Source organism: Podarcis filfolensis, assembly GCF_964270895.1.
Source record: "Podarcis filfolensis genome assembly, chromosome: 13".
Lineage (NCBI taxonomy): Eukaryota > Metazoa > Chordata > Lepidosauria > Squamata > Lacertidae > Podarcis > Podarcis filfolensis.
Window position 1 is genome coordinate 43,090,325 of NC_139615.1, and position 26,530 is coordinate 43,116,854.

Sequence of the window (26,530 nt, forward strand, 5' to 3'; positions counted from 1 at the left end):
CATTAGCGTTGATTAGGTGTTGAAGACTAAAAAGAGTCCATTAGTAAGGTTGGCTGAGTTTAAGACAATGGGTGAATACAGGCAGCTAACCTACCACATGGGTAATACAGGAAAGTTTGCCAGTTTTTAAAATGTGTGCCACAGTGTGATAAGGTGTAGCTTTGTAGTATACTGTGGTTCTTTAAACTCTATCCCCAGTAACTCTGGCTGGATCTAGACATCTTAAAAAGTGTTACAGGAAAACGCTTTCTAAAGCTCATAATGGAAAATCGGATTGCCCAAGGATCAAACTCATCTGGTGTCGCATGTTTATAACACAATTATAACGATATAATTGCCTGAATGTTGCCGAATCCTCTGTCTCTATCTAATAGTTCTTCTGCTCATATCCCACTAATATATCTCAGTTCTTCATGAACTTCTGTTTGGAGAAGAAGATTGTTATCATTATCCATACTAATACAGTGGTACCTTGGGTTAATAACTTAATTCGTTCTGGAGGTCCGTTTTTAACCTGAAACTGTTCTTAACCTGAAGCACCACTTTAGCTAATGGGGCCTCCCGCTGCCGTCGCGCCGCCGGAGCACGATTTCTGTTCCCATCCTGAAGCAAAGTTCTTAACCCGAGGTACTATTTCTGGGTTAGCGGAGTCTGTAACCTGAAGCTTCTGTAACCCGAGGTACCACTGTAATCGTATTGTTTCAAATGGGTCAGTAAAACATGTTCTCCTCTCTTGGGAGTTATTCTCTTTCTCAAATGAAAAATAAATAAATGCCTTACATTTCAGGCTTCTAGGCCATAGAATCACAGAACAGAATCATAGAATTGTAGAGATGCAATGCAGGTATCTGTTGTTTTGCTGTTAAGTCTATGAAACAATCTACTGCAGGCCATTTTAGATTGTCCATGTAACTTTTTGCAGTCCATTTTCTTTAAAAAAAAAACAAGCATGATTGTGATGTACATATCTCAGCTGCAACCTCTGGAATATTAAGGGGGGGGGCTGATTACAATGTTCAGCTTGAAATCAAGATAAATCACATGCAACACATGCAACACCCAGCTGGTACAGTTGCAGAGAACCTGTGAGCACAAGTGCAAAAAACGCAGGCAAAGAAACTAAACAAACACCTCGTAGGAGAGATATTCAAAAGGACAGATTTCACGATCGCTTCCAAATATTGTGTCCCATATCTACCCAGGGAGGCTGTGGCAGAACACAAAACCTATTCCCATCCTCCATGGGAGACGGCCTTTGAAAAAACACATGTAGTTGCACCATGAATACTTCTTCAAAAAGCAGTAATTGTGTCAGGAAGATAGCTAAATCCAACCTCTCCCATTCTATACACATCATTGAAGAGCTGATAGGTGTCATTACAGCTTTTTGAAGAGGGGCTCAGCAGCATGCGCAGTCAGAAGGGAACTGGGGACATACTAAAGTGAATGACCACTGGGAAATGTTGACATTGTCCTAGTGCTGGCTACTGTCACCAGTCAGCAGTCACGAAATTAAAAGACGCCTGCTTCTTGGGAGAAAAGCAATGACAAACCTAGACAAGATCTTAAAAAGCAGAGACATCACCTTGCCAACAAAGGTCCGTATAGTGAAAGCTATGGTTTTCCCAGTAGTGATGTATGGAAGTGAGAGCTGGACCATAAAGAAGGCTGATCGCCGAAGAATTGATGCTTTTGAATTATGGTGCTGGAGGAGACTCTTGAGAGTCCCATGGACTGCAAGAAGATCAAACCTATCCATTCTGAAGGAAATCAGCCCTGAGTGCTCACTGGAAGGACAAATCCTGAAGCGGAGGCTCGAATACTTTGGCCACCTCATGAGAAGAGAAGACTCCCAGGAAAAGACCCTGGTGTTAGGAAAGATGGAGGGCACAAGGAGAAGGGGATGGCAGAGGACGAGATGGTTGAACAGTGTTCTCGAAGCTACCAACATGAGTTTGACCAAACTGCGGGAGGCAGTGGAAGACAGGAGTGCCTGGCGTGCTCTGGTCCAGGGGGTCACGAATAGTCGGACACCACTAAACGACTAAACAACAACAGTGCTGGCTAAGGATACGCAGAGCAAGGCCTGAGACTACCCAGCCAGCCAGCCCCATAATATGCCTCCTACTGAATCAGCATGTTTATGTCTACACTTTTTTTAAAAAAAATGAAAAGGATTGCTGTAGTGTTTGCAGCAAAGGATCAAAATGGCTATTTCAGACCTGAACGCCAAACTATTGCTTCCTAATGCTTTTTTTTCTGCTTGAAAGGTTTCTTGTGCCAAAATTGCTGTCATCCGAGATAACAACTGTCAGGGCTCTCTGTGCCTTGCTCCGCTTGAAGAATGTGTGAAACTGGGAGCTGGGTCTGATTTTAAGCAGCAAGCATTTCCATGCTGTTGATTTGCGGGCTTGAAAGAGAAGCAGCAGCTTGCATGGCCTTGGTCTGTCAAGCCTAAATCCACACAAGCAAGCCCAACCTGGAAGAACCATGTAACTCGCAGCATCTGCCAAGTGATGGCTTGGCTTTCTCTTTGATAATTCTTGCTTCCCAGGCTCTTGCATTTCCTCTCATGAGTCAAGTGGATTTTGACAGCAGAACATAACAAAGACTGCAGCAAGCAAGCAGTGCACCAAGCCTAGTGCAGCGTCCTTTCAGTAGAGGAGGGAGTGCAGAATCTCTTAAGAATGGCAAGTTCTTCTGTCGTCAGCTTAGAAGCTGGCAGATTTTACCCTGCAGAATTGTAGTAAGAAAAGGGTACAGCCAAGTCAAAAGCCTTTGGTAGCAATGGGAAAGGGGTAGGGTGCTGCCTCTTCATTTAAACACTGGCATTATGTATTTTAAAGAATTTTGTTAGCTGCCTTGTGGGTTTTTGAATGGAAAAGTGGGATGGAAATATTTTAATAACATAAATACGTATACAGTCATACCTCGGTTTATAGACGCTTCAGTTTGCACGTTTTCAGGTTGCGCACTGTGCTGAACCCAGAAGTACCGGAACGTGTTACTTCCGGGTTTTGGCGCTTGCACATGCGCAGAAGGCTAAATCGCTCTTTGTGCATGCGAAGAAGCACCGAATCGCATGCACAGACGCGGCGCTGCGGGTTGCGGACGTGCCTCCCACACGGATCACGTTCACAACCCAAGCGTCCACTGTATTGCAGATAGGAACTGAATTGCACGGAGCACAGTTCATAGCAACCCAAGACAGGGAGCGAACAAGCTAACTAAATTTATACATTTAGTCTGTGCAACAGCCTCAGAGGCAACATCTAAGGCAGGGGTGGGGGACCCCCTAGTCCAGATGTTGCTGCACAACGACTCCATCATCCCTCACCACTGGCTGCACTGATGGGAGTTGGGAGTCCAATAAAATCTGGAGGCTGGGGAGTGAAGGTTTTCCTTCACAGTCCCTCACTCCCCAAGCCTTCAACAGTTATCACAGGCCTTTTAAAAAGGACCATATGTTTATTGTGTGTTAATTTTCACAGTGCCAGCCTCTTCGGAGGCCTCCTGGTAGGCAGAAAGACGAGTTATAAACATTTTAAATAAATTACACAAAATACTAATGACCATGTATTTTAACTCATCAGTATTTATTTATTTTTAAGTCACCTGGCTGTAAGTGCTGATGCCCTAAACTGCGTAGGTAAGTTGTTAAGGCATCTCTTGAAAGAGACACGTCTTTTTATATAGGTATTCCTAGTGTGAAATGGATCTCCTTTAATTGTGTCTACAATTGCGACTATTTAAAACAGATGTAATCTACTAGTTGAAAAGGATAGTTTGACTGAAATGTGTATGGCAATTTTAATTTGAAATGTTGCTATTTAAGGGTATATGAACATTGGCTGCATAGCTGATCTAAGAGTTGAGGTAGTTGACCTGAGAGGCGATAGCTGCAAGCAGATTTTGTGTGCCTGGAATCCATGTTTATCATTGTATTTTAGTGGTTTTTCATAGGAGCTTTGCGTTTTGATGCATAAAGAACATGTCTGATATGTTTGGCTTATCTAATCCCAACCGTCTGGCTTCTAATAATCCTCCTCACACACAAACCACCCGCATATCTTGCATTTTTTTGGGTGAATCTAGGCCTCCCCCAACTGCAAAGTTTTAAACCTCCTTCAAATGCCACCAAATCTGAGGAACTTTAATCCAATTTTGTGAGCCTTCCCTGACACCTAGTGGTCAAATGACATAAACAAATAAGAAAAATGGGTGGAAGAAAGGACTTTGGTTTACCTCCAGGCACGACCAGTTTTTCCTCGTGGATTCTGAAGTAGGTGTGTCTCTCACACAAAACGTTGCTTGTCATTTTTCGGTGAACCAAGAGCACTTGAGCTGTAAACCGTGTTCCATGAGACTCCCTCACCCAAATGATTTTTTTAAAAGCAATCTTGCAGAGTGTGTACGACATACATCAGGTTTATGTGATTCACCAAGATCTGCGTTTGGGAGGTAGGGGTTCTTTCTTTCTTTCTTGATGTGGTGAACTTGATTTGTGGCTCTTGTAGTCAACGCATCATCTATGACTGAGCACTCTGCCTCAAGTGACTGTCCAGGGAATGGCGAGTGAACCAGGGAGACAGCGTCTGCCATACACAATTGTCAGAAAAGTGAACCAAGCCACACTGTTTCTTTTGGGAGCACCTTAAGTGTCACAGAAGTCTCCCCAGCCATGCAGTTTTCAATACATAATGTAATAATAATAATAATAATAATAATAATTTATTATTTATACCCCACCCATCTGGCTGGGTTTCCTCAGCCACTCTGGGCGGCTTCCAACTGAATATTAAAAACAATAGAGCATCAGACATTAAAAACCTCCCTAAAGAGGGCTGCCTTCAGTTGTCTTTTAAAAGTAAAATAGTTGTTTATTGCCTTGACATCTGCTGGGAGGGTGTTCCACAGGGCAGGCGCCACTACCGAGAAGGCCCTCTGCCTGGTTCCCTGTAACCTTACTTCTCACAATGAGAGAATTGCCAGAAGGCCCTCGAAGCTGGACCTTGGTGTCCGGGCTGAACGATGGGGGTGGAGACGCTCCTTCAGGTCGTTTAGGGCTTTGAATTGTGCTCGGAAACGTACTGGGAGCCAATGCAGATCTCTCAGAACCGGTGTTATGTGGTCCCGGCGGCTGCTCCCAGACATCAGTCTAGCTGCCGCATTCTGGATTAATTGCAGTTTCCAGGTCACCTTCAAAGGTAGCCCCATGTAGAGCGCGTTGCAGTAGTCCAATATAAAAGTGCAGCAGTAAAGACTCAGCCCCATTCAGAGCAGAAAAGTTGCAGCAAGCTCACACACAAGTAAAATTTCTGGTCTCTCCATTTCTGCGCTGGACTTTGGGGTCAACCCCCCCCACACACTTCTAGCAATAACTTTTGGGATTGCTCTACAGCTCTTGATGGAGGGGGGAGAGGTGTGAGGATGCAGGGCTGGGGGAGTGAATTACTGGCTATTGAGGCTCTACATCTAGCTCAGGCATAGGCAAACTCAGCCCTCCAGATGTTTTGAGACAGTTCCCATCATCCCTGACCACTGGTCCTGTTAGCTAGGGATGATGGGAGTTGTAGTCCCAAAACATCTGGAGGGCCGAGTTTGCCTATGCCTGATCTAGTTCTTCCTCAGTAATGCTTAGGACAGGGCTGCTACCTCAAGAAAGTTTAATGAACCTCCCTGAGGTTGGGAGTCATCATGATTTCTTAAAGAAAGGGTTACAAGTAAAATGAGTTATGGGGAGGCATGGGATCTGGGTGTTGTGCTGCTTAATAAAACATTATTTTCATGTTTTTCAGTGTTTATCTACATCTAATTACATTCATGTCTCTTTCTGACTTTGGGTAAATCCAAAATTCCGTGTCAGTAGAAGCAAGCAATAGGTTGTTAAAGTGAAGGGATTAGACAAATTCATGGAGGATAAAGTTATCAATAGCTACTAGCCATAGCGGTTGTATTATACCTCCTGTCTGGTTGCTGGGAAAGGACTATTCCATTTGTGGACAGCTCTCCCCAGGGACGCTTGCCTTGCATCTTCCTTATACTGTGGAACCTCGGGTTGCGGACGTAATCCTTGACGGAGGCACGTCCGCAACCCGCAGCGTTCATAACCTGCAGCACCGCATCTGCGCACGTGCAAGACGCGATTTGGCACTTCTGCGCATTCATGAAGCGCAATTTTGCGCTTCTGCGCATGCGCAAGCGGCAAAACCCGGAAGTAACCCCTTCCGGTACTTCCGGGTTTCCCATGGTCCGCAACCTGAAAACGCGTAACCTGAAGCGTCTGTAACCCAAGGTACCACTGTATATCTTTAGGGGCCAGGCAAAAACATTCCTACATAACCAGGCCTTTGGCCTTTAACTATATGTGACCTTTTAGAAGTGGGTTGGGTGTGTTTAATTTATCTCTCCCCCCCACCTTGGTTTTACTGCATTTGTGTGGGGTTGTTTGTTGGTTGGTTGGTTGGTTGGTTGGTTGTAAGTTGCTCTGGGTTGCCCTGGGCAAGTTAAAACAACTAACAAATTAAATAAATACAATATTGTGTTGATTTCCTGCTTATTGGCTTCTCAGAAGCATCTTGTTGGCTACAGTGGGAGCAGAATATTGGCTTAAATGGGCCTTTAGTCCAATCCAATAGGGGACTTATGCTTTTACATAGTAAAGGTCACTTAGTATAGCCTTTAGCCATTTAATTAAACTCAGACTGATTTAATACAATATAGATGTACCTTGTTCATTCTATGTATTTGTCAAGCTCAAAATGCTCAGCTGCCTTATGAACCAAACCCCATTTCATTTGTTTTACTCTGGCTGAGAATGTTGAATGAGATCCTGCACATGCAGAGTCCATATGTGCAGAAAATCATTAATTTTAACCATTAAAAAAATTCTTGCTGATTGCTCTATGCATGCCGAGACCACCTGACCGGACCAAGCAACTTGCTGTTTGCTGACAACTTTCTCTGTTTAGGCCAATTCACTTAATAACATAAAATGTTTTCAAGGAACTATTATCTCCCATCTAAATTTAATGCCCTCTTTTGTTCATAATAATAATAATAATAATAATAATAATAATAATAATAATAATAATTTATAATAACTGGGTTGCCCCAGCCACTCTGGGCAGCTTCCAACATATATAAAAACATAATAAAACATGAAACCTTAAATGGCTTCCCTATACAGGGCTGCCTTCAGATGTCTTCTAAGTGTTATATAGTTACTCATCTCCTTGACATCTGATGTTTCATAGGGTGTCACTACCAAGAAGGCCCTTTGCTTGGCTCCCTGTAACCTCACTTCTCGCAGGGAGGGAACCGCCAGAAGGCCCTCGGAGCTGGACCTCAGTATTTGGGATGAACACTGGGGGTGGAGATGCTCCTTCAGGTATACAGAGCCAAAGCCATTTAGGGCTTTCAAGTTCAGCACCAACACTTTGAACTGTGCTTGGAAACATACTGTTTGTGTGTTTGAAGATTTGGGGCAAATTTTCCAATCAGCTGCCTGCCATGGATGATGCTGTTGGGGTGAGTGCAAGGCAGCTGAGGCCAAACTAGCTGTTTAGTCTGGAATTGAACAAAGATTTTTCTTGTTGCCACCCTTGTTGAGCTGCTGTTGCCTTTTTCTTGAACCAATTCTGGGCAGCATTTTTGGCCATGAAACATTATTGCAGCACTAGCCTGCCCAGTGTGGACTGGAAACGCTCAACGGAAGCCATTCAAGGCTACGGGCTCCTTTAATTATAGGCTTCCTCTCTGCATCTTATGCCCCACTTCAGGGAGAGGGGCTTTCATCTCAACCAGAGCAAACTCTCATTAATTTTTATGAGTGCAATTACGAAGTTATGAAATTACAAAATTGTGCTCATCATTGGGGGGGGGGAATGACGAGCAAATTGCTCTGGCTTCAAAGAGGAAGCCAGGATCCTGCCACGGGGTGGGCACTGCAGGATAATATTGCACAGTATTAAGTACCATGTAGGACAGTCATTTTTATTTCACTTCTAGCTAAATTCAGAAAATCGGGTGGGGGTGGGGGATTACAATATGGTATATGTGCCCAGTACCAATTAACGGCCACACACAAAGCATTACAAAGCAGGCAGAGGACTCTCTCAGTACAGATGAGCTTTTGCCCCCAGGAAGCTAATTTCAATTCAGTCTGCAGGGAGCTTGCCTATCTCTGCTGCAAAACCACCTCAGCCCTTGCTGAAACACCCCTGGTTTCTACAAACGCAGACATGAGAGCTATTGATGCAAGAGGAGCACAGGTTACTGCAACACAAGTTACAAAGCTGCTAAACAGTTTCTCTAAAGATTATCAGACTTGGGAAAGGAATCTTCGTAGCATAAGAATGAAGAGGCGAATTTGGGCACACATAAAAAGAACCAGTGTTTTTTATCCCATTCCTTCTCCATATTGCAGCTCTTTCTCTGCCTTGCCCAGCAGAGTTGTGTACCTCTTACAATTCTCCATCCTATTTGTTGGCAGAGAAATTCGGGGTGGCGACAATTTCACCAAAGTTCTCCATGCGGGGTAATCTGAGTTTCCCCAAGGGTGAGACTCAGTATCAGCAGTGACTTGATGCACAGCTTCTCTCATATTTCCCAGGTTGTTTTTTTTAAATGCTAGCCACTATTTTGTACAGCTATTATGCTCCAGATCCAGTATATTTTAGGGGAAGGAGCGAGGGGGTGGGGTGGGTCTGTGGCCATGACAAAAAGTATAATAGAAAATATTTGCCATGTCAACATTTGCAGAACCCATGCGAATTTTAACACGCTCCCTTTGCAAACACTTTTTAAAGGGAACCTACAGTTCTTTCTGTCAAGAGCATCCTTGTCAATATCTTGGTTCCCCTCCTGGTAGGTTGCCTTTGGAACAGCTGAGAGCTACATCTTGACCCAGGACCAACAGGTGCTGATGTCAGTATGCTTTGTGTTGCAGCATGCACACAGGTAAGCAATCCTTATTTCACCATTGCACAACCACAGTACATCTTGTTTTTGTACAGATATGTGCACTGGCCCCTCAAAATACAGCATTGTGAGCAGCCCTCCCATTCCAAAACTGTACAGGAGGGTGTTGTCGAATACCTAGTGCAAATGGTGATTGTGCCCTGCTACCTGTGGCTAAAAGCCATGGTGACAATTGAGCCCCCATTCCCACCCACCCCCGGAAGTTGCTTTTCTTCACACTCAGGCTTTTGCCGCAATGGGCAAAAAATAATCAATGGCTGATGGACAAGAGATTTCTGGGCTTGATCCCAGCTTGGATGGGATCCAAAAGTTGTTGGATTTTGGGAAGGCAGCAAGTTACCTTCTGACACCCCCAATAATAAGGGCCTTTAAGTAAGACTTGATAAGTTTTTCCATTTCTTTTCAATGACCAAACACAGCATGTGGGAAGACCGAGTCAACAGTGTTGCTTTTGCAATTGTCTCCTCTTCCTCAATCGGTAGAGATTTGACTTAAAAATCTAACCTATCTTATTTCACCGAGTTTTTATAGAAATCCAGAATCTGACAATCCATTATCTTTCAAGGATTTTTGATGGAGGCCTTTCCTCTGATATTGGCAATTGCATGCAGAAAATGAACTATTCTGGGTGCTTTTGGTGGTGGTGGAATTCCTCATTTAGTCTTCCAGTGGTTCAAATTGCTATAAATCAATAAATCTTCATTTGCTTTGGGGGCAGAGAAAAGATACCCATTTATAGGATTTGAAAAGCCAATGTTAGATAGGACATTTAAGTTTCATTTCAGTCTCTTATGTAATGGAGGTCTTTGCTTTGCAGGTTACTGACTTGAGTTTCAATACATCAGTTGTAATAAGGGGATACTATTAACCAACTTTTGCAGGGCCATTTTGAGGATTATTTTGTTATAGCTCTAGGTATTTGAAAGGAGCTTGAAAATGCTAAGTATCTGCATCACACACATATATATTCATTTTTCTGGAAACTCACTGAAATTGATTAAGATGCTACCTTTCTTTGCAAGCACCACAAATTCTCCATTGGAAGATTGTGTAATAGAATGAAAATAAAAACAATCCAGTCCCTGTAACCAAAGCATTAACCTAAATGTTGTCTCAGCACAGGCCAACTTGTTTTTGTATCGGCCATATATTTTGTGTTTGGTGGACGAGTTTGATTTCAGTCAGTATTTGCAGCAAGATGTAGGCAGTGGTTGGGATTACATAAGGAAAGCACTCCTAATGTTTACTTAGAAGAATGCTTCACTGAACTAAATGGGTTTTGCTTCCAAACATACAAAAAACTAGGCTGCATAGTACTTACAGTCTGAATTTCACAAGTCGCCAAGCATATCAAAAATGCTTAAGAACATAGTCTGGCATGTTAACTATATACTGCAATGCAGCTAAAGCAGGCGCAGGCAAAGTCAGCCCTCCAGATGTTTTTGGGATTACAACTCCCATCATCCCTTGCCAACAGGACCAGTGGTCAGGGATGAAGGGAGTTGTAGTCCCAAAACATCTGGAGGGCCGAGTTTGCCTATGCCTGAGCTAGAGCATGGGTTCCGATCAGGTTTGAAGAGTGGGTGCATTGGACTGTGTGTCTGTAGTGCACCTCCAGAGACAAACCTCTCTACAATCTCCACCCTATGGCAACTATGATTACTATAATCCTGTCTGAAATGTGTTGTGGACATAGAAGTCATCCTCTGTATGGCCATACCTGTAAGCAGGAACAGATGTGAGGTTCATTTTGCTGTGGGATAATCTCAGCTTCACTTTGGCTTTGCTCCTGTAAAGACACACATACAACCTCCAATTTGAACATGTGATTGCTTCTTGTGGTTCATTAAATTACCCCACCTGTGCCTTACACTTGCTCTTGTATTCTTTCAGTATTTGCATATTCATCCATTCAGGTTTTTACAGTACTAAAAGTTTCAGTGCAGTTATTTCACACAGCTCTGTCCCAACAGTGGTATGCATGTAGGTTTGTGACTTACGCAAGGGCTAGCTAATCAGTGCTACACAAATCCAGATTCTACTGAAGACCAGGACTAGAGATTATCTCAGATCCTGGGAAGATGATGTGTTAGCAGAAATGCAGTGACTAAACTTCCACAGCGAGGTCTAAAATCATATCCATCAAGATGCAACCCCTCATTTAATTACAGTACATCTCTACTTTGAAGCTTTTCTGTCAAGGTTCCTTTCTTTAGCAGCCTCCCAAACACAAAGGTAAAATGGTTTTCATTTGTATGTGTGTGAGATTCTTATCTAGATATTGGATAGCTCAGTTTGTTAAGAGTGTGGTGCAGATAATGCCAAGGTTGCAATTTTGATCCCCATACAGGACAGCTGCATATTCCTGCATTGCGGGTCTGTGTGTGTGTGTGTGTATTGACTAGATGATCCTCAGGGTCTCTTCCAACTCTACGACTCCAACACGGAGAGCCAATAACCAGAGGTGTCTGTAAGACTACCTTAAACAAACTGTGCCATCTTTTACCAATGGAAACTGAAGCACTACTACCCCAGTCCCCCTGGCCACATAAAAACTCACAATCAGAAAACAAATCATGTATTGCCAACTGCTCCCTTGAGCACAAATATGCCAATGGCATAAGTATTTGAAATGGGAGCTGATGAAGCCAAGAAGTGTACAGTGGTACCTTGGGTTAATTCGTTCCGGAGGTCCGTTCTTAATCTGAAACTGTTCTTAACCTGAAGCACCACTTTAGCTAATGGGGCCTCCTGCTGCTGCCACTGCACCGCCGGAGCACGATTTCTGTTCTCATCTTGAAGCAAAGTTCTTAACCCAAGGTACTATTTCTGGGTTAGCGGAGTCTGTAACCTGAAGCATCTGTAACCTGAAGTGTCTGTAACCCAAGGTACCACTGTAGTTTGCAAGGAGCCAAGATACATGGTGTGTTATCAACTCATAAGTCAAGGTGTAAACTAAAACTGGCAAATTAGCTGAGGAGCTACGCCTGGAAACCATGTGTCCCCATCCCCTCCATTCCACCAGCTAGATATTTGAAGCAGAAGTGCTGAACACAGTAGTCAACCCAATATTTCCAAGTGTTAACCATTTATAAATAAGTACATTTTTTTTCATACATACAGTTCATTGTACAGGTTACAATCTGTATACATTAGGGAGGGGCAGGGGAGAATGCATTCTTTTTGAACTTTTTCCACGTCTATCTGACAGCTCACATGTACAGACAATAAAACTCTGCTCAAGCAAGTACAGTGAAGGGAAAGAAACACATTTCTTTCCTTTTATACAGGAGTGGCCAAGAGTCTTAGCTGAGCGCAGGGGTTTGTGCGGCTGCCCTGCTGCAAAAGATCACAACTGTGTTGGTGATTCAATATATCAGTAAGAGAACAGAACATGCAATTGAATATTATTATACTGTACAGAGAAAATCCTTTACATCAGAATTATAGAAAAGCTAAAAGGAAAAAAGAACTCAGTGTCTTCCCAGCAAGTGTCTTGAAGGATGGCAAACCTTAAAGGTTTTTTTTTTCTTTAATACAAAGGAGTGCTGTGTTACTGTACAGAGGCAGACAAGGCAGGCAAAATGCTGCAATGCTCATAGGGAAGAAAATGCAAAATGAAAGAACACCATCGGAATGGAAAACACGTTTGAACTGGTGCAAAACATTCATCCCCTCCAAAAATACCCCAAACCCTGGACCTATACAGATCAGTGCCTTGCACTCTGTGGAAATGTCAGTATCGGTAAATAACAGTGGGTACTCCTAGGAAATGGACTCAGGGTCTGGTGCATGTCCAGGCAGAACAGAGTTGAACTGCCCCACCTTGCTCACGGCCTCAGTGTGACGGCAGCCAGAAGAAAAAGCATCATCTCTCTCTTTCCCTTTCTAAGCAAGCGTAAAAGTGCAAAAACCTCGTTCCGTTTTCCCAGTAGCCTCAGAATCAGAAGCAGCCCCAAGCCAGCGGTGTCTGCCTTTCTGTGGAGAAGATCCCAAAGAATTGTCAAGAATAAAACAGGGTTTTATTTGCCAGGAGGGGCCTAGTCTGGTATAGCAGGTGGATTATAATCAAGAACTGCAAACGTAATAGCCTGCTATGTAATTTCAGCCCTTAATATGTTTTTGTTAGGGGAGAAAAATCATCCAGCAATTGAGTTCAAGTAATTGCGGGGGGGGGGGTAGGGAGAGCAGATCAGGTTTTCCACCCCTTTGTGCTTGTGCCCCAAGTTCTTCCTTCGCTTTCCACAGCAACCATACATTTAGTGAAGGCATCTAACATGTCAAAGGAGGTACATTATTTCTCGTCCCCTTCTAAGCCCTTTTTATAAGCTGAATTCCGGTAGATGAAGGCCCTGGGACTCCCAGCGTATTTAAGAAGAGGGAAATGGGGAGAGATGTCGCCTGCCACCCAAGAGTTTGCAAGGGGCCACCTTAAGCAGAGAAGGAGAATAATTTCTAGGCACGCAGTGATGCTCGTTGCTTTATGTAAGGCGTGGAGAAGCTGGCACTTTGGTTTTTACTAGATGACTTTCTGTGTGGATCTGGAACAGTAGCAATTTTGTTAACTGCTGCAAAAGGCCAGGCCAGTGACTTGGGCTTTCAAAATATGTGCAGGCTTCGCCCTCCCCCCTTTCTCCGCAGTCTAATGCTATGTAATAAAAGAAAAACAGCCTTCAGGCTTAGTATCTGAAAGGAAATGTTCACTTTCCCAAATGTTCTGCATATGTGGACAGCCTCTGCCTCTTCGAAACTGCAACAGCAGGCACATTTTCAGCCACTCTCAAATAAACTCTTTACCTCTAAGTACATTTCTTACAGCTAGCAGTAGAGCCATGATCCAAGCTGATAGCTCTCTTTCCCTGGAGCAAAGCAGACCTTGCAATGTATTCAGACTCCCATCCTATTTTAAAGAGCCAGCTCAGACGAGTTGGGTGGAATTCAGCCAACTTTTACTCAAGAGTAGACCCTCTGAAATGAAAAGACCTAATGGAGTCATGTTCTTTAATTTCAGTGAGCCTATTCTGAGTAGGCCTAGTGTTGAATTTCACCCTGTTTCAAATTTCCAGGTGCCAGCATCAGTTTGTAGGCACCCAAGTGGCGAGACCCCAGGAGGCAGACTCAAACCAGGGTCAAGTTAATTGCTTGAATGCAATTAAAGTACAGCACACAGATTTTTTTGGTATGTAAATAGCAGCCATGGTGAAGCCTGCGAAACCTCGAGACCGTGGCAGAGGGTGGAGAGAAGTCTCTAAGTGTGCCAAAGTCCAGAAAGTGCTCTTTACATTTCAAAGAAAGACTCCATTGGCAGCTTTGTTGCTGGGACCAAAGTGGAACTCCCCCTCCTGGTCCCTATGGATCTGAGGCTGCTCAGATATGGCAGCTACTAACATAACAAACAAAAACGTGCTTCTTCACTGCATTCACGCAATTAAGGACAGGTCTACCTTGGTCCTCAGAGAGAAGCAGCTGGTACTGCTTCGAGAGCCATAACACATGCACCATAAACCTGCATCTAGATTCTAGCTCTAGAATAAGCCCTCCACTCAGCCTAGAAGCTTTCTGCAGTGTTAGAATGACATGAAGTGATGGCATACGCAGGCATACATTCAAAGCAGAAATGCCACTGGACTATTTGGTGTGTTTGTGCGGGTAAAGAGAGTTCTAAAACTCCAGCTTAGAGAGGGAGACAGGTGCAGTTATTTTTACATGGCCCTTAAAAAAAAGAAAAAGCATCTGGGAGCCTTCAGGGTTGGTGGGTGAGTGTTAAGCCATTCTATCACACTTTCCTGAGTAGAAAAAGCCTCACTTGGAAAGGCATTTGAATTGCAGAAAGGACAGCGAAAGAAATTACTTTGTGCTCTATCACATTGTATTTCAGGAGAGGACACAATGAGCAACCGAGGTCTAAGCCAAGAGCAAAAACAGAAGGAACTGCCTCCTGCCAACTTCTAAGACAAAAAACGGCTCCTATTTCAGCTGAGATGTGTGTTACCTGCTAACTAAAAGCAGTCACAATTAAGCCTCAGGTGCTCCTAAAGAGAATTGCTAGGAGATCAGTTCGATAAGTCACAGCAAATGTTTCTCTTTATATTGAAAAAAGTACTTCACCTTTTGATGCTTATGTACAACAGCTAATACTTGTGCTATATATTTTGAGTCATTGCTTCTGTTTTAATACACTGAAAGACGAGAGCTGTTCTGTTGTATTTCTAATGAAGACACTGATCACACTTAAATAACCAGCATTTATCATAGTGACAAATGAAACTGTAAAGTGCACCCCCCCCATTTACAAAGAGAGCAGGTGACAAACCCATCAGTGCAAAAATCCTGTGAAATCACAACACAGTACCGGGGGGGGGGGAGAGAGAAGAAGGGGGAACCCTGCCCAGTGGAAGTATTAAAACCTCGTTTTGGATGTGCATGCCATTTCTTTCACTAAACACTAAATGTAAACAGATATGGTACTGGGAACCCCATGGCAGTGAAGAGCAGAGCAAAGCAGCCAAATTCAAGAACTACAGCATTATGCCATCAAGATTCGTATGTTGGAACTGCAAAGGTGATCGGATCGGCATGACAGCAACATTGTTCCCCCGCCTCCCGCATGGTGGAGACAGCTAAATTTGGTTGCGTTTCTCTACTTGCTTTATCGGGAAAGACAGCAGGTTAATGCCTCAGTGCACTCCAGCCATACCAAACCATTTGGTGCGAGGATCTTTTATCGTAGCCGAAAAGGCAAACAATGGAAACGATTAATTTGACCTTCCACTGTCCGCTGCAGTAAAATGGGTTCTATCTTCTGCATGATACAAGCAGTTCCAAAGTAGTTGCCACAAATCTCTTAAGGAAAGAAAAATCACCGATAAACACATGCAAACATATTCTTGTTTGGTGGTGTGTCTTCCAGTTTTTAAGAGTTTAAAGTAATCTGTCTTTATAAAGCAGAAAAAAATGTCTAAGACAACACTAAAATCATAAGGATGATTCCCTGCATACAGCAAGTGCAGGGGGGAGGTTATCAACCCTTTTTTACTTCCCCAGGACAACAAAAGTAACGTGTGGGGAAGGCAGGAAGTAGCTTTATCCATCCCCAAAATAAAGGAAAGCAAATTTCAAGTTGCACCTCCTTTATATCTTGGGTTATGTACGAAAGCTCCCTCCCCCCTCTCTCATACACACACTCACACGAGGACACAGCACTGTCCCTTTCAACATGCAAGTTGAAACAGCGGAAAAGCAAATTCCCGAAAAATGTAGCTGCCAACTTCTGGACTTGCTGGGCACCAGTACACCTTGGCAAGCCCCATAGCAGCAGAAGAAATTATGCTAACACCTCTTTTGCTAAGTGTTTTCTATTACTGCAGGTTCTGGAACACAACAGTTAAGAGCTGGAAAAAGATGTACAAAAAGAGTCCCAAGGAAAGATCAAAGTAAAAACCAAAGTAAAACAAACCCTTGAAAACATCCCCTGCGCGCACAAACAAGGACTACTCGTTCTGAAAATGAAAATATTTCCTGAAACTGTTACATTAATCTCTTTTGTGTCTCTGAATTCCAGGACCTTAAAGCATAAACATATTGTCAGTAACAGGTATGGAACCCGCCAACCTCACCTGAAGGTGCAAGCCTTGCTGTTTAATGGAAATGCCTTTTCTAATCACTTTTCTATTTATAGAGAGGGTCTCCTGAGGATGGCAAACAGACTTCAGAAAGAAGCCAAGTACTGAAAGTAAATCATAGGAAGCAAAGGGTATGTATATACCTGATTTATGTTTCAGAAATCATTGTATCGTTTTGCAAATCCTGATAACAGAAATGAGGAACTCCCGTTTCAGCTGGGACAAAAGACTAGCCGTCCAAGGCTGGTGCAATCAAAGCGTGGAGGAAAAAAACCCTGCTTAATTAACAGGAAGCCAGCTTTACCCTTTGTCCAGCCAAAATGAAGAAAGGGCAAGGTGTGATTTTGCATTCCTTTGTGTCCCTGCCATTTCACTGTACCTCTGATGACCTTTTGAGCACCTGCATACATTCACGGATTACCTACAGCGGCATGAATCTGAAAAGCTCTTGCTACTCAGGAATGACCTTTAATTGCCCTCAGAACTCCTCGCCATCATTTTTGTCAACATCTGATCTTCTCCCACCCAGTTCTGCCTTCTGTATTTGGCCTGGAAAAACAGCTCCAGCTTCTAACACTTAGGAGCATATTCCTCAAACATCAGTATCGTATTGGTCTAAATGACCCAAGTCGCAGCGCCCCACAACCAGAGAAGAAGAGTGGAAGAAAGTGCTTCACTCCAAAAGTGTCAGCCGGAAAAGGAATGCCGAGATGGCTCAATGGGTCTCTAACTCAGGAAGCATTGCTAGGAGTGTACTAATACTGACTTCTAGGGGGAGGGCATTAACCGTCACAATGGGAGTGCCTGTACAAATTCTGCTTCTCTTTCTCAGTCCCCCCCATCACGCTTTCAAATGATAGGACGCCTCACAGTTTATAATGAGCTTTCTTGATTTGGGAACAATACCTGGAGTGTGAATCGGTAAGGTGCTCCTGTTCCATTAGGAGGACAAGCCCACTGAAAATGGACAGGAAGTCAGATATACAGACCGAGGTAGCCGCCCACTGATTGGCTGAAGTGGAGAGAACTTTGATTTCTCCCTGAATATTTGTTCAACTGCCTCAGAGGAAATCCAAACAGTATCATTCCGAACATGCCTTTCAAAGCAATGTTACCCGTGGAAGTCCATACCAACGGATTGGCTGGAAAGGATTTTGAAAAATTCGCAACCATGAACCCTTAATACTAATGTTCACGCCTATCACACCAGATAAAGCAGGATGGGTTTTATGCATAGCTCCTCACCATATTACGAACAAAATAAAAGCCCCATTCTGTGCAGGTCAACAAGCTCTTTGGACACAACAAAACAATGTGGACAGCACTGTGCTGACTGAAAGAGTGCAATTTCCAAGTCACAAGGGCTCATACTCCGGAGGATAATTTAGTAAGTGTTTTAAAGCCGATATTCAAACCAATCTGGATTTTGGAATTCGCATTTTGTTTTTTCAAAGAGCTGGTTACCTCTCTCGAGCGATTCCTTCTAGGTCAGCCCCAACACCGTGTACTAACATTGCCTAATTGACAGCTGAAGACATGTACAGTGCTGGCTTTATCTGAGGTCAGCTGTGTGCAGCAAAGGGTTTGGAGCATGTCTTAGACTGCCTCATCACCACACAGAAAAAAACCCTAGTTGGTGGCCTGCTAGGTGAATGAAAAATTTAAAAAGGGAGGAAGGAAAAACAGCAGTGTAATGTGGGAATTCAGCCGGGAAAAGTGTGCTGAAAACAAGGCTCTTACTCCAAGACACGTCCGTTTCACACATTAGACTCCACAAATGGTCTCTTTGGTTTGATAGGGGATGTCTGTCCTTGCCTGGAGTCTCTGGAGAGTTGCCTATAGAGGTTGTCCTGATACGCCTGTGCAACAGGCAGTGTCCTGGCCACCTTAACATCGGGATACGAAGAGGTTTGGCTAACTCTCTCTAGGAGGTCTCCTCGGGAGCCATTGGCCAATATCCCATGTGGGCTGTAATAGTCGTCTTCCAGCAAGTGGCCATTCTGTGCATTGTTGGTTTTGTTATAAAAGGCAATGCTGCTGATTGAGGAAGGCGGGCTGAACGTTTCTGGCTGGGGGAGGTTTCCTGGGGACGTGGGACTTATGACGGTATCCACTGAAGACACAGCCCAGGTTCTGTTCTGTTGGTGCAGGTGGGGATACTGCTGAGTCCGGGCCGTTTTATCAATGATTCCCATGAAAGGCGTGGTCCTGGAGCGGGCAGGCTCGCTGGGGTAACCGCCCTGCGTTGGAGAGACTGGGGAAAGCTCATCGCATGACCTGTCATAGGCTGGCTTAAGGGGGATCTCCATCTGCTGAATAGAAGCAGAAGGGCGGAAGGGGGGGTTCAGATTGGGAGTGGATGAGATGCTATTGCTGGAAGGGGAAAATCGGAGGCCAACACTTTGAGAATGAAGCAGGGGCCTTGGGGTGGGTGGGTGAGGTTTGATTTCATTGGGGTTTACTGCCATGGGCCTTCGTATCAAGTGAGAGATATCTGGTGAACCAAGCTGGCTAGTGGGAAGGGAGGAACGTTCAAGATCAAGCTTTGTATGACAGACTGGGTAATAGGAAGCTGACTGGCTGCGCCCGATCTGTGGGGTCTGGTTATATCTCATCCCACCGCGATAGGCAGAGGAAGGCCTCTGTGGAAGATCCTCTTTAGCCAGCCCTCCATGCTGACAGATGGCCCCTGCACTGAGACTGGCTTGAACGTGCTGCATGGGCCGCCCATCCCCCACTATCCCCCCAATGGAGCTCTGGTAGACCAGCCGGTTTTGGCCAGCAGCCACTTCCGACGACGCTGACTGGTATTTGCTGGTCATTGAATGGGCCACCTGGCCGTAAGTGCCCGTCGGGATCACCGTACTGCAGTGCACGGCCGAACTTGGCTGGTTGCTTCTGACAATCTGTGCCTTGGCAGGCTGCAACCTGAGCCCTTGCTGGGGGACTGCAACAGGCAGCGGAAGCATCTGGAAGGACCTCTGTGTCATTTTGGAGAGTGGAGACTTTGGCCGACTGGGAAGTTGACTGATGCTGGGTTCCTGCTGATATCGTACGGGTGAGCCGGACTGAGCCCTGTAGACACTCATGCTATCTGCTGGAGGGCTGGCTCGGTACTGAGGGCCTCTACGAAGGGGAGAAGGAGGTGGGCTTTGATACTCTTTCCCTTGGCTACCTACTGGAGGTGGGCTAAAGCGGTAAGACGAGGCTTGGTGAGCAGGAGATGTGTGTGCTGGGCTAGGCCTATAATGGGAGTTCTGGTGCGTTGGGGAGAGTGCTGGGGAGGTGGGCTGGTACCCTTGCCTTGTTGGTGACCCCACAGAACTATTTGACCTGAAGTCAAACACCTGATGTGAGCTAAGCGGTGAGCTGGAGATGTAGGCAGAGTCTCGGTGGGCAGGAGAAGAAGGTGGGCTCTGCATGATGGGCAGAGTTTGGCTCGGCCGTGACTCCGTCTGCAAGCCAACAGAAATGTTTTCTTCTACATCTTGCTCAAGGTACTCCTCTTCCAAGATGTCCTGCACTGCATACAACTCTTCGTGCTGCGTTTCAGGTTCAGATGCCGCAAGAGGCTCTTGCTGTAGTTGCGCCTGCGTCTGTCTGCACTCTTCCTCCACCCTCATCAGCAGCCGCTGGATCTCACGGTTGTTCGGACAGAGCTTGATGGCCTCGTTCAGGTCCTCCAGCGCTGCTGAAAACTGCCTGCTCGACCCAAGAGAGGGGACAAAAAAAGAAGAACCAAAGTTACTCTGGATCGGAACGGATTTGGGAAGACTTAAGCAACAAGTTTCTTGCGAAGAAAAGCATTGCTAGCCATGGTGGGGAGGATGTTCCGAGTCCTGTAAGAACCAGATTCTTCAGCCTTTGGCTGTTTCTTCCATTTCCACAGCAGAGGACACAAGCCAGTTTTCCCAAGATTGCTCTCTTGGAAATGAAGGGAACAAGGAAGGCAACTTTATGGTATGCAGGGTAGGTTTAGCTGTGCCCCTCCAACTATTTAAGGTCTGAGCTTAAGCCCTTACAACGCTCCGGGCAAGTGGCAAGCTCTGGCCTTCCTGCAGCCAATGCATTCTGCTCTGAGAATTGTTCTCTTGGGAATGAAGGGAACAAGGAAGGGAGAGAGTGCCTGACACAAGCCCACAATGCCTTTGGCTATCTTTTGAGGAACAGAAGGGTGGGGAGTTTGGGGGGAGGTGGGTTGTCATTTACAGGGACACTGGTAGCTTTTCAACAAAACAGTCATCTACTCGAATGTGATTGCGATTGGTAGAGAATATCCTCTACGCCCTTCATGCATTTCGTTTTATTGTTTGGTTTTTTAAAACACAACAATTTCCCCAAGCCCCAAAACTTCGACCTCCCCTGACTGCTGATGCTAGGAGGCAAGGCATGGTATGGCAAGGGAAGGCTTTTTCTTTCTTTTTTTAAAGTGGTATAATGGACCCTGAGTGGAGAAATGTGGGAGAGTCCCAGAAAGGAAATTGGTTGCCAATTTATTGCAAGCAGTGGGGAGCCGAATATGAATGCGTAAAAGAGGGAAAGTGTGGCTCGATTCATAGAGCTCTGTTTCTGGAATGGAAGTTTAATTATAGCAGTGAGAGACCCAGACGAGGGGTTATTGCCACTTCAGTGGGTCGCCCTTGAGCTGAGAGGTTGAACTGCAGGGCCTCCAGCTCAGCCGTGATGATCAAATGGGTAGGTACAAAAGAAACTCTGGAACAAAACAAAGCTCCAAACAGTCACAGCAGGTACCCTACTCCATGAGCTGTACAAAGAGGCTAGCAGTGGCTGAAAGGCAAAGCTCTCCAGTCAGTTCAGGATTCTGAAATGTGATCCCACCTGCAGCAGATGAGCCAGGCCCCTTTAAGCACCAACCAGAACACAGATGAGATACAACTGGATCCCACTGCTTTCATAGCAACAACTAATTTCGAGCACAGAGCAGAGCAATCGCTAGTTAACCCCCAAACATGCCCTCCAGTTGCTCAGCTGCTGCGTGCTTCAGCGATGTGAATAAATCTAGCACTGACAGAATGCTTTTGAGGACACTATGGTCCAACTTACAGAATTACTATATTTGGAACTGTGGAAGGTGCTCAGCTTAATGGAAGAGGGCGAGTTTCTTAACCTGGTATTTCCGAGGGTTAGAATTATAGTCTCCCCTTGGGCAATCCCTTGCTGTCGATTCACTTGTGTGGAATGGGGGCGTTTTTGGAATGTGTCACACCCAAACCTCAGGAGAACAGAACCTTTCATTTCTCTCTGGCTCTCCTCTCACCTGCTGCTGCGTTTGGCCCTTGCTCTTGCATAGTAAGCTTCATAAGATTTCGGTTTCAGCTCCAGTGCTTTAGTAGCAAATTCCTCCGCCATTCCAAAATCCTGCCATCACAATAGGTGCGTAGATAAGTCATTGAATATATACACACACAGAGAGAATTTGGGAAGGAAAAAAAATAATAATATGACATGGAAATATTTTTATATGTGGACTTGGTATTTTCCAACACTGACGTCATGTCACAGATAGCTGGTATCGAGAGATCCAACCCTGTTTTGTGAAGTTACGAGGTTATCCACTCCCAAGCTGAGCCTATAAGGACTCAGTTCGTTCCTTGTGTGTCTCTTCAATCGGTCTGCTGTCACTCTGTCTGCCCTGGAAACCCTGCTGGATATAGGATTCTGTCAATTCGACAGGTCTTCTTTAGTGTATGTACTTATTGTTGATCTTCTCCCTGCACCGCTAATCTAAAAGTGCAGCCTGGACCTTTACATTGGGCACTGTTGGAAACAGAACTTTCCATCAATCTGTTCTTCTCATGACCTATTTTTTTGGGGGGGGGGTTCTCTTGAACTGTGTGCTAAAGGAACACGTGAAGGGGTTCACAGCTGCACAGCTTTGCCCCTTGCCAGTTTCAATGCTGGCTACTCGCCCTGCAAACTGTGATTAGGCCGAATGTTTCGGTGTAGGGCACCTTAACACGGCTGCTGACTCTGGCTGGCGTGAATGGCTGCAGTGAAGCTATGCAACACAACCGTGCAATGAGGGCATTCAAGTAAGCCTCTACTTATACAGTAACTCTGAATTTTATTTTGGTACCCAATAAAGAAGGAAGATGCAAACCTTGGAAAGGTTAAGAAAACCCTTCAAAATGGTCTGGATATGCTCACTGGGTATGTTTGGTTTTATACATACATTTTTAGTTTCTTGCTTCTCTCCTCCCTATTAAAGCACTCCCTAAACAATTTCTGCAAAGTGCTAATGTAAGTTAACTCTGTTTCTTAGCTCTGTGGCCACACTTAACAGATATGATTAAAACACGTCTATTCTTTAAAATGTTTGCATGCCAAATCCTTGACTTTAAATCCAAATGTGTAAAGCTTTATTATGTATGTTGGCTTCTATATTGCCGAGACATTGACTGGATTCCTAGCATAAACAGTATTGTTTCTCTTTCACGCACTTGTAAAAACACTTCCCATGCTATGTTTTTAGACACAGGAACAGATTGCAGCTAACGCAAGTTGTTGCCCAACTCCAGGAGGAGGATGGGAGGGTGTGGGGGTATGTGTTTCTGATTCTGAGTCACTGCTCTAAGAGAAAGCATGAGCTTCAGAAGGCTATGACAGCATTACAAGTCCGACAGCATCCTCCAATCTGCACACATACAGACATTGAGAAGAAAAAAAATCAAAGAGAGCTATAACAGCTGCTTTTATATAGCGATGAATTTTTAATTGCTTGAAATTAATCTCAAACCATTGGCTTGGCTGTTTCAGAACTGTAAAACGCCAGTGCTCTGTGAAGGACAACCAGGTTACAAAAAGGTGGAGGTTTTCAAGGCCATTCCAGGAGTCTGGGAAAGAGTCTGGTTAGGGAGTGGTTTAGGAACAGGAAAGGGAGCTGGGAAAGGATCATTGCCAGGAAGGGGCTTTGATAAGGAGGCCACTTACATTCATTTTCCTCCGGCATCTGGAGAGGTTGAGAAGGAGTGAGACCTTCAGTTCCCGGAAGGTTTTCAGGTCCTCTCCAAACCCTTCTCGGGGGAACTTCTTCAGAGCATACTGGTAGCGCTGGGCAGCCTCCTTCACTTTCCCTTTCTAGCAGAACGGCAAACAGGTCAAAATGCACCACTCAGTTTTCTATTTCCGCATTGTAGCAGTTATAAGACAATCGCTGAAGACAGCTGAATGTGCCTACACAGTTGCATCAGAGGGATCTAGAAATAAGCATGGCAGCTGTCGTTCCTTGCCGAATGCAATTTGGCTGCATGGAAATCTTTAAGAGAAAAGCTTTCCTCTGTAGATTGTAAATTAATTTCTAGGTTTCTTGTTCTGATACTGGAGGGAGAAAGCTTAGCACAGCTGAAAAGCTCAGACCCTAGAGAATGGTTAGGTGGGTTTTCTTAAGATGCCACTGGATTGACTGTAAATACTAAATACACTGGGTAAAGGTTAGCTCAAAGAATGATTGGGTACATCGTGTTCACTGGAAGTATGTCCAAAAGTATTGCACACATTGGTACTAGTCTGAAGTGACCTGGTCAATTACTTGTCCATCTCACCATGGACAGGGGACCAACGAGAACACAAGTGATCGACTAACAACATGTGCCTGACAGTAATAGAAACTGCCCAAAGGTTCCTGCCAAACAGAACCTCTTCCTGTACTACTTTGACATAAGGCTTAGAAAAAAGTGGCTGTTTCCAACCCTCACACATGGCTGATTTCCCAGCTGAAGGAAATATTGAACTATTAATGGCCTCCCCACTATAGAAGCAGAAGGATTTCAAGGATGGATTTGGCAGGAGAGAGCCTCTTGCCCACAATACCACATCCAGTCCTGGAAATGGAGGGGTCAGTGCCAAGGGACCTCCATAATATCGTAAGAGGCACATACTTTTAAATTACCTGTCTTTCCCCCATTGCCTCTAGTTTCTGTATCTCAGGCCTATTGCCTCCAATACATCTCCTTTTATTCATCTATTTGTTCATTCACTTTATGAAACCATTTATATCCCACCCCTTGCTGTTGCAAAAGGAGACACAGCTTACAATATCTACAAATTACAACTTTATAATAACAACAATATACACTTATCAATCAAAAACACGTGAGAATCAGTTAATTTTGTAGGTTTGTTTGGTTTATCTGTCAGGTGCAGCAAAACCCTGCCAAGATATAGTGGTTAACAACCAGCAGAAAATAGCAAGAGAGGAAACCAACTACAGCCATACCTTGGAAGCCGAAAGCCTTGGCTCCTGAACAAATTGGCTCCTGAGCGACCGAAACCTGGAAATGAGTGTTCCGGTTTTCGAACAATTTTTGGAAGCCGAACGTCCAGCGTGGCTTCCGATTGGCTGCAGGACATTCCTGCAGCCAATTGGAAACAGCATTTTGTTTTTTGAATGGTTCTGGGAGTCGAACGGACACCCGGAACGCATGTTTGAAAACCAAGGTACCACTATACAACTTTCATGGGGCAAGGCATTCCATGAGCTTAGTGCATCTTTTTGTGTCTTCTGCTCATATCATCATAATATCTACACTGGACGGCAACATCCCATTGGCACCAGGAGAGCTTTCCTCCCAAGGCAAGTAGCAATGTGGTGCAGAATTTTAATTTTTAGTGCAAGGTATAAACTGTAGCCAAGCAGTTGCTCAAGATTCTGAATTAAGAGAACCACCTTGATTCTAAGTAAGCTATTCCAGATATTGGAGAACATAAAAGTGTTTTGTGGTTGTTGCTACTGCTGCTGTTTTGCTTCACAAAGCCCAGCAATTTAGTCAAGCAGTGATGCTACGGAAAATCCTGTCAGACACAGGGCTCAATGGGGTCTCAAGTTCTACGGACATGCTGACTGTATGCATTTAATCCCAATGGACATGGGCAGTGCCAAGAGCCACCAGATCAAAACATCAAAAATAAAGAGATGTTCTACAGTGGCAACCATTAACTTAGATGTACTGCAGTGTTTTGGAGTAATGGTCACTTGCTGCCAGGGGATTCTGAGACTAGGGGATTTTTATTCATTCAGCAATTCAAGCTACTGTCAGGACTGCTTGTGCTAAAAATTACAAATTAACTGATGCAAATTAACTGTGCAAATTAAGCACATTTATATATACTTGCTCATTTGAATTCAAATTATTCAAATTAGGTTCTTTTAGCCACTGAGAGAGTGCAGAATAAAGAAACATCATAGACTTGACACCCACTCAGTCACCCTGTGGCATAGTCAGAAGAGCAAGGGGGGGGAAATGCTTTTTTAAAAATGTGAAAGCTCAGGAACTGTTTTGATGCAATTGCAGCAGCAAAGAAATAAACACTGATAACTAGATACAAGGTCGTTTACTGATACTTGGTGAAAAGCTCAGTTTTTCATCTCTCACCTTGTAAAACATGTCTCCTTCCTCCATCAACTTGCTCAACAGGATGACCATGATGTCTGGCTTGGAGGTGGCCATCGCCCAGGTTGCTGGACCTGTAGTGTACAGGATGCATGATGGGTAAAAAACTCATACAATGCAAAAGGTGGTAAGGGAGGAAAGCTAAGGTGGATAAACATCCTGGGGGGGAAGAAATTTCTGCTGGAGAGAACAACTTGGTGCAGCCAACCCAAGGAGCGTGGGGTTCTCACAAGAATGCTTCAGACTAAAAACGCCTTTCCCTTGCAATCTTTTCTTTCAGCTCATTTGAAATGAATCGCAAATGTTGGAGAAGAAGGCATCAATATCCACCAATTAGCATTGGTGGGAAGTAAAGACAGTTATGTTCTGGAAAATGTGATTAGTGAAGAAATCAAAGGGTTTAACAAGCAATATAGATCAATCCATGTAAGCTTTAAATATGGTATGCTACAGCAACCTGGATGTATTTGGGGCTGAAAGTTTATTTGTGGTATATTTGTGAACAGAGTTTTAAAA

General features: G+C 44.4%; 1 protein-coding gene across 3 annotated transcripts in view; it reads right to left on the reverse strand.

The window, feature by feature from the left end:
* Nucleotides 1-12,053: 12,053 nt before the first annotated feature.
* Nucleotides 12,054-26,530, reverse strand: part of TANC2 (tetratricopeptide repeat, ankyrin repeat and coiled-coil containing 2) — a gene marked incomplete at its 3' end in the record, with an annotated part of 193,523 nt that continues 179,046 nt past the window's right edge. For 2 of the 3 annotated variants that reach the window (XM_083582312.1, XM_083582313.1), the window contains exons 24-27: nt 25,997-26,088; nt 23,556-23,702; nt 21,883-21,983; nt 12,054-20,306 (exon numbers count right to left, since the gene is read on the reverse strand). In XM_083582312.1, coding sequence (XP_083438438.1) covers nt 18,362-20,306; nt 21,883-21,983; nt 23,556-23,702; nt 25,997-26,088 — 2,285 coding nt within the window. Of the gene's footprint in view, nt 20,307-21,878; nt 21,984-23,555; nt 23,703-25,996; nt 26,089-26,530 lie in introns of those variants that run through there. The other variant, XM_083582314.1, reaches the window with a different exon arrangement.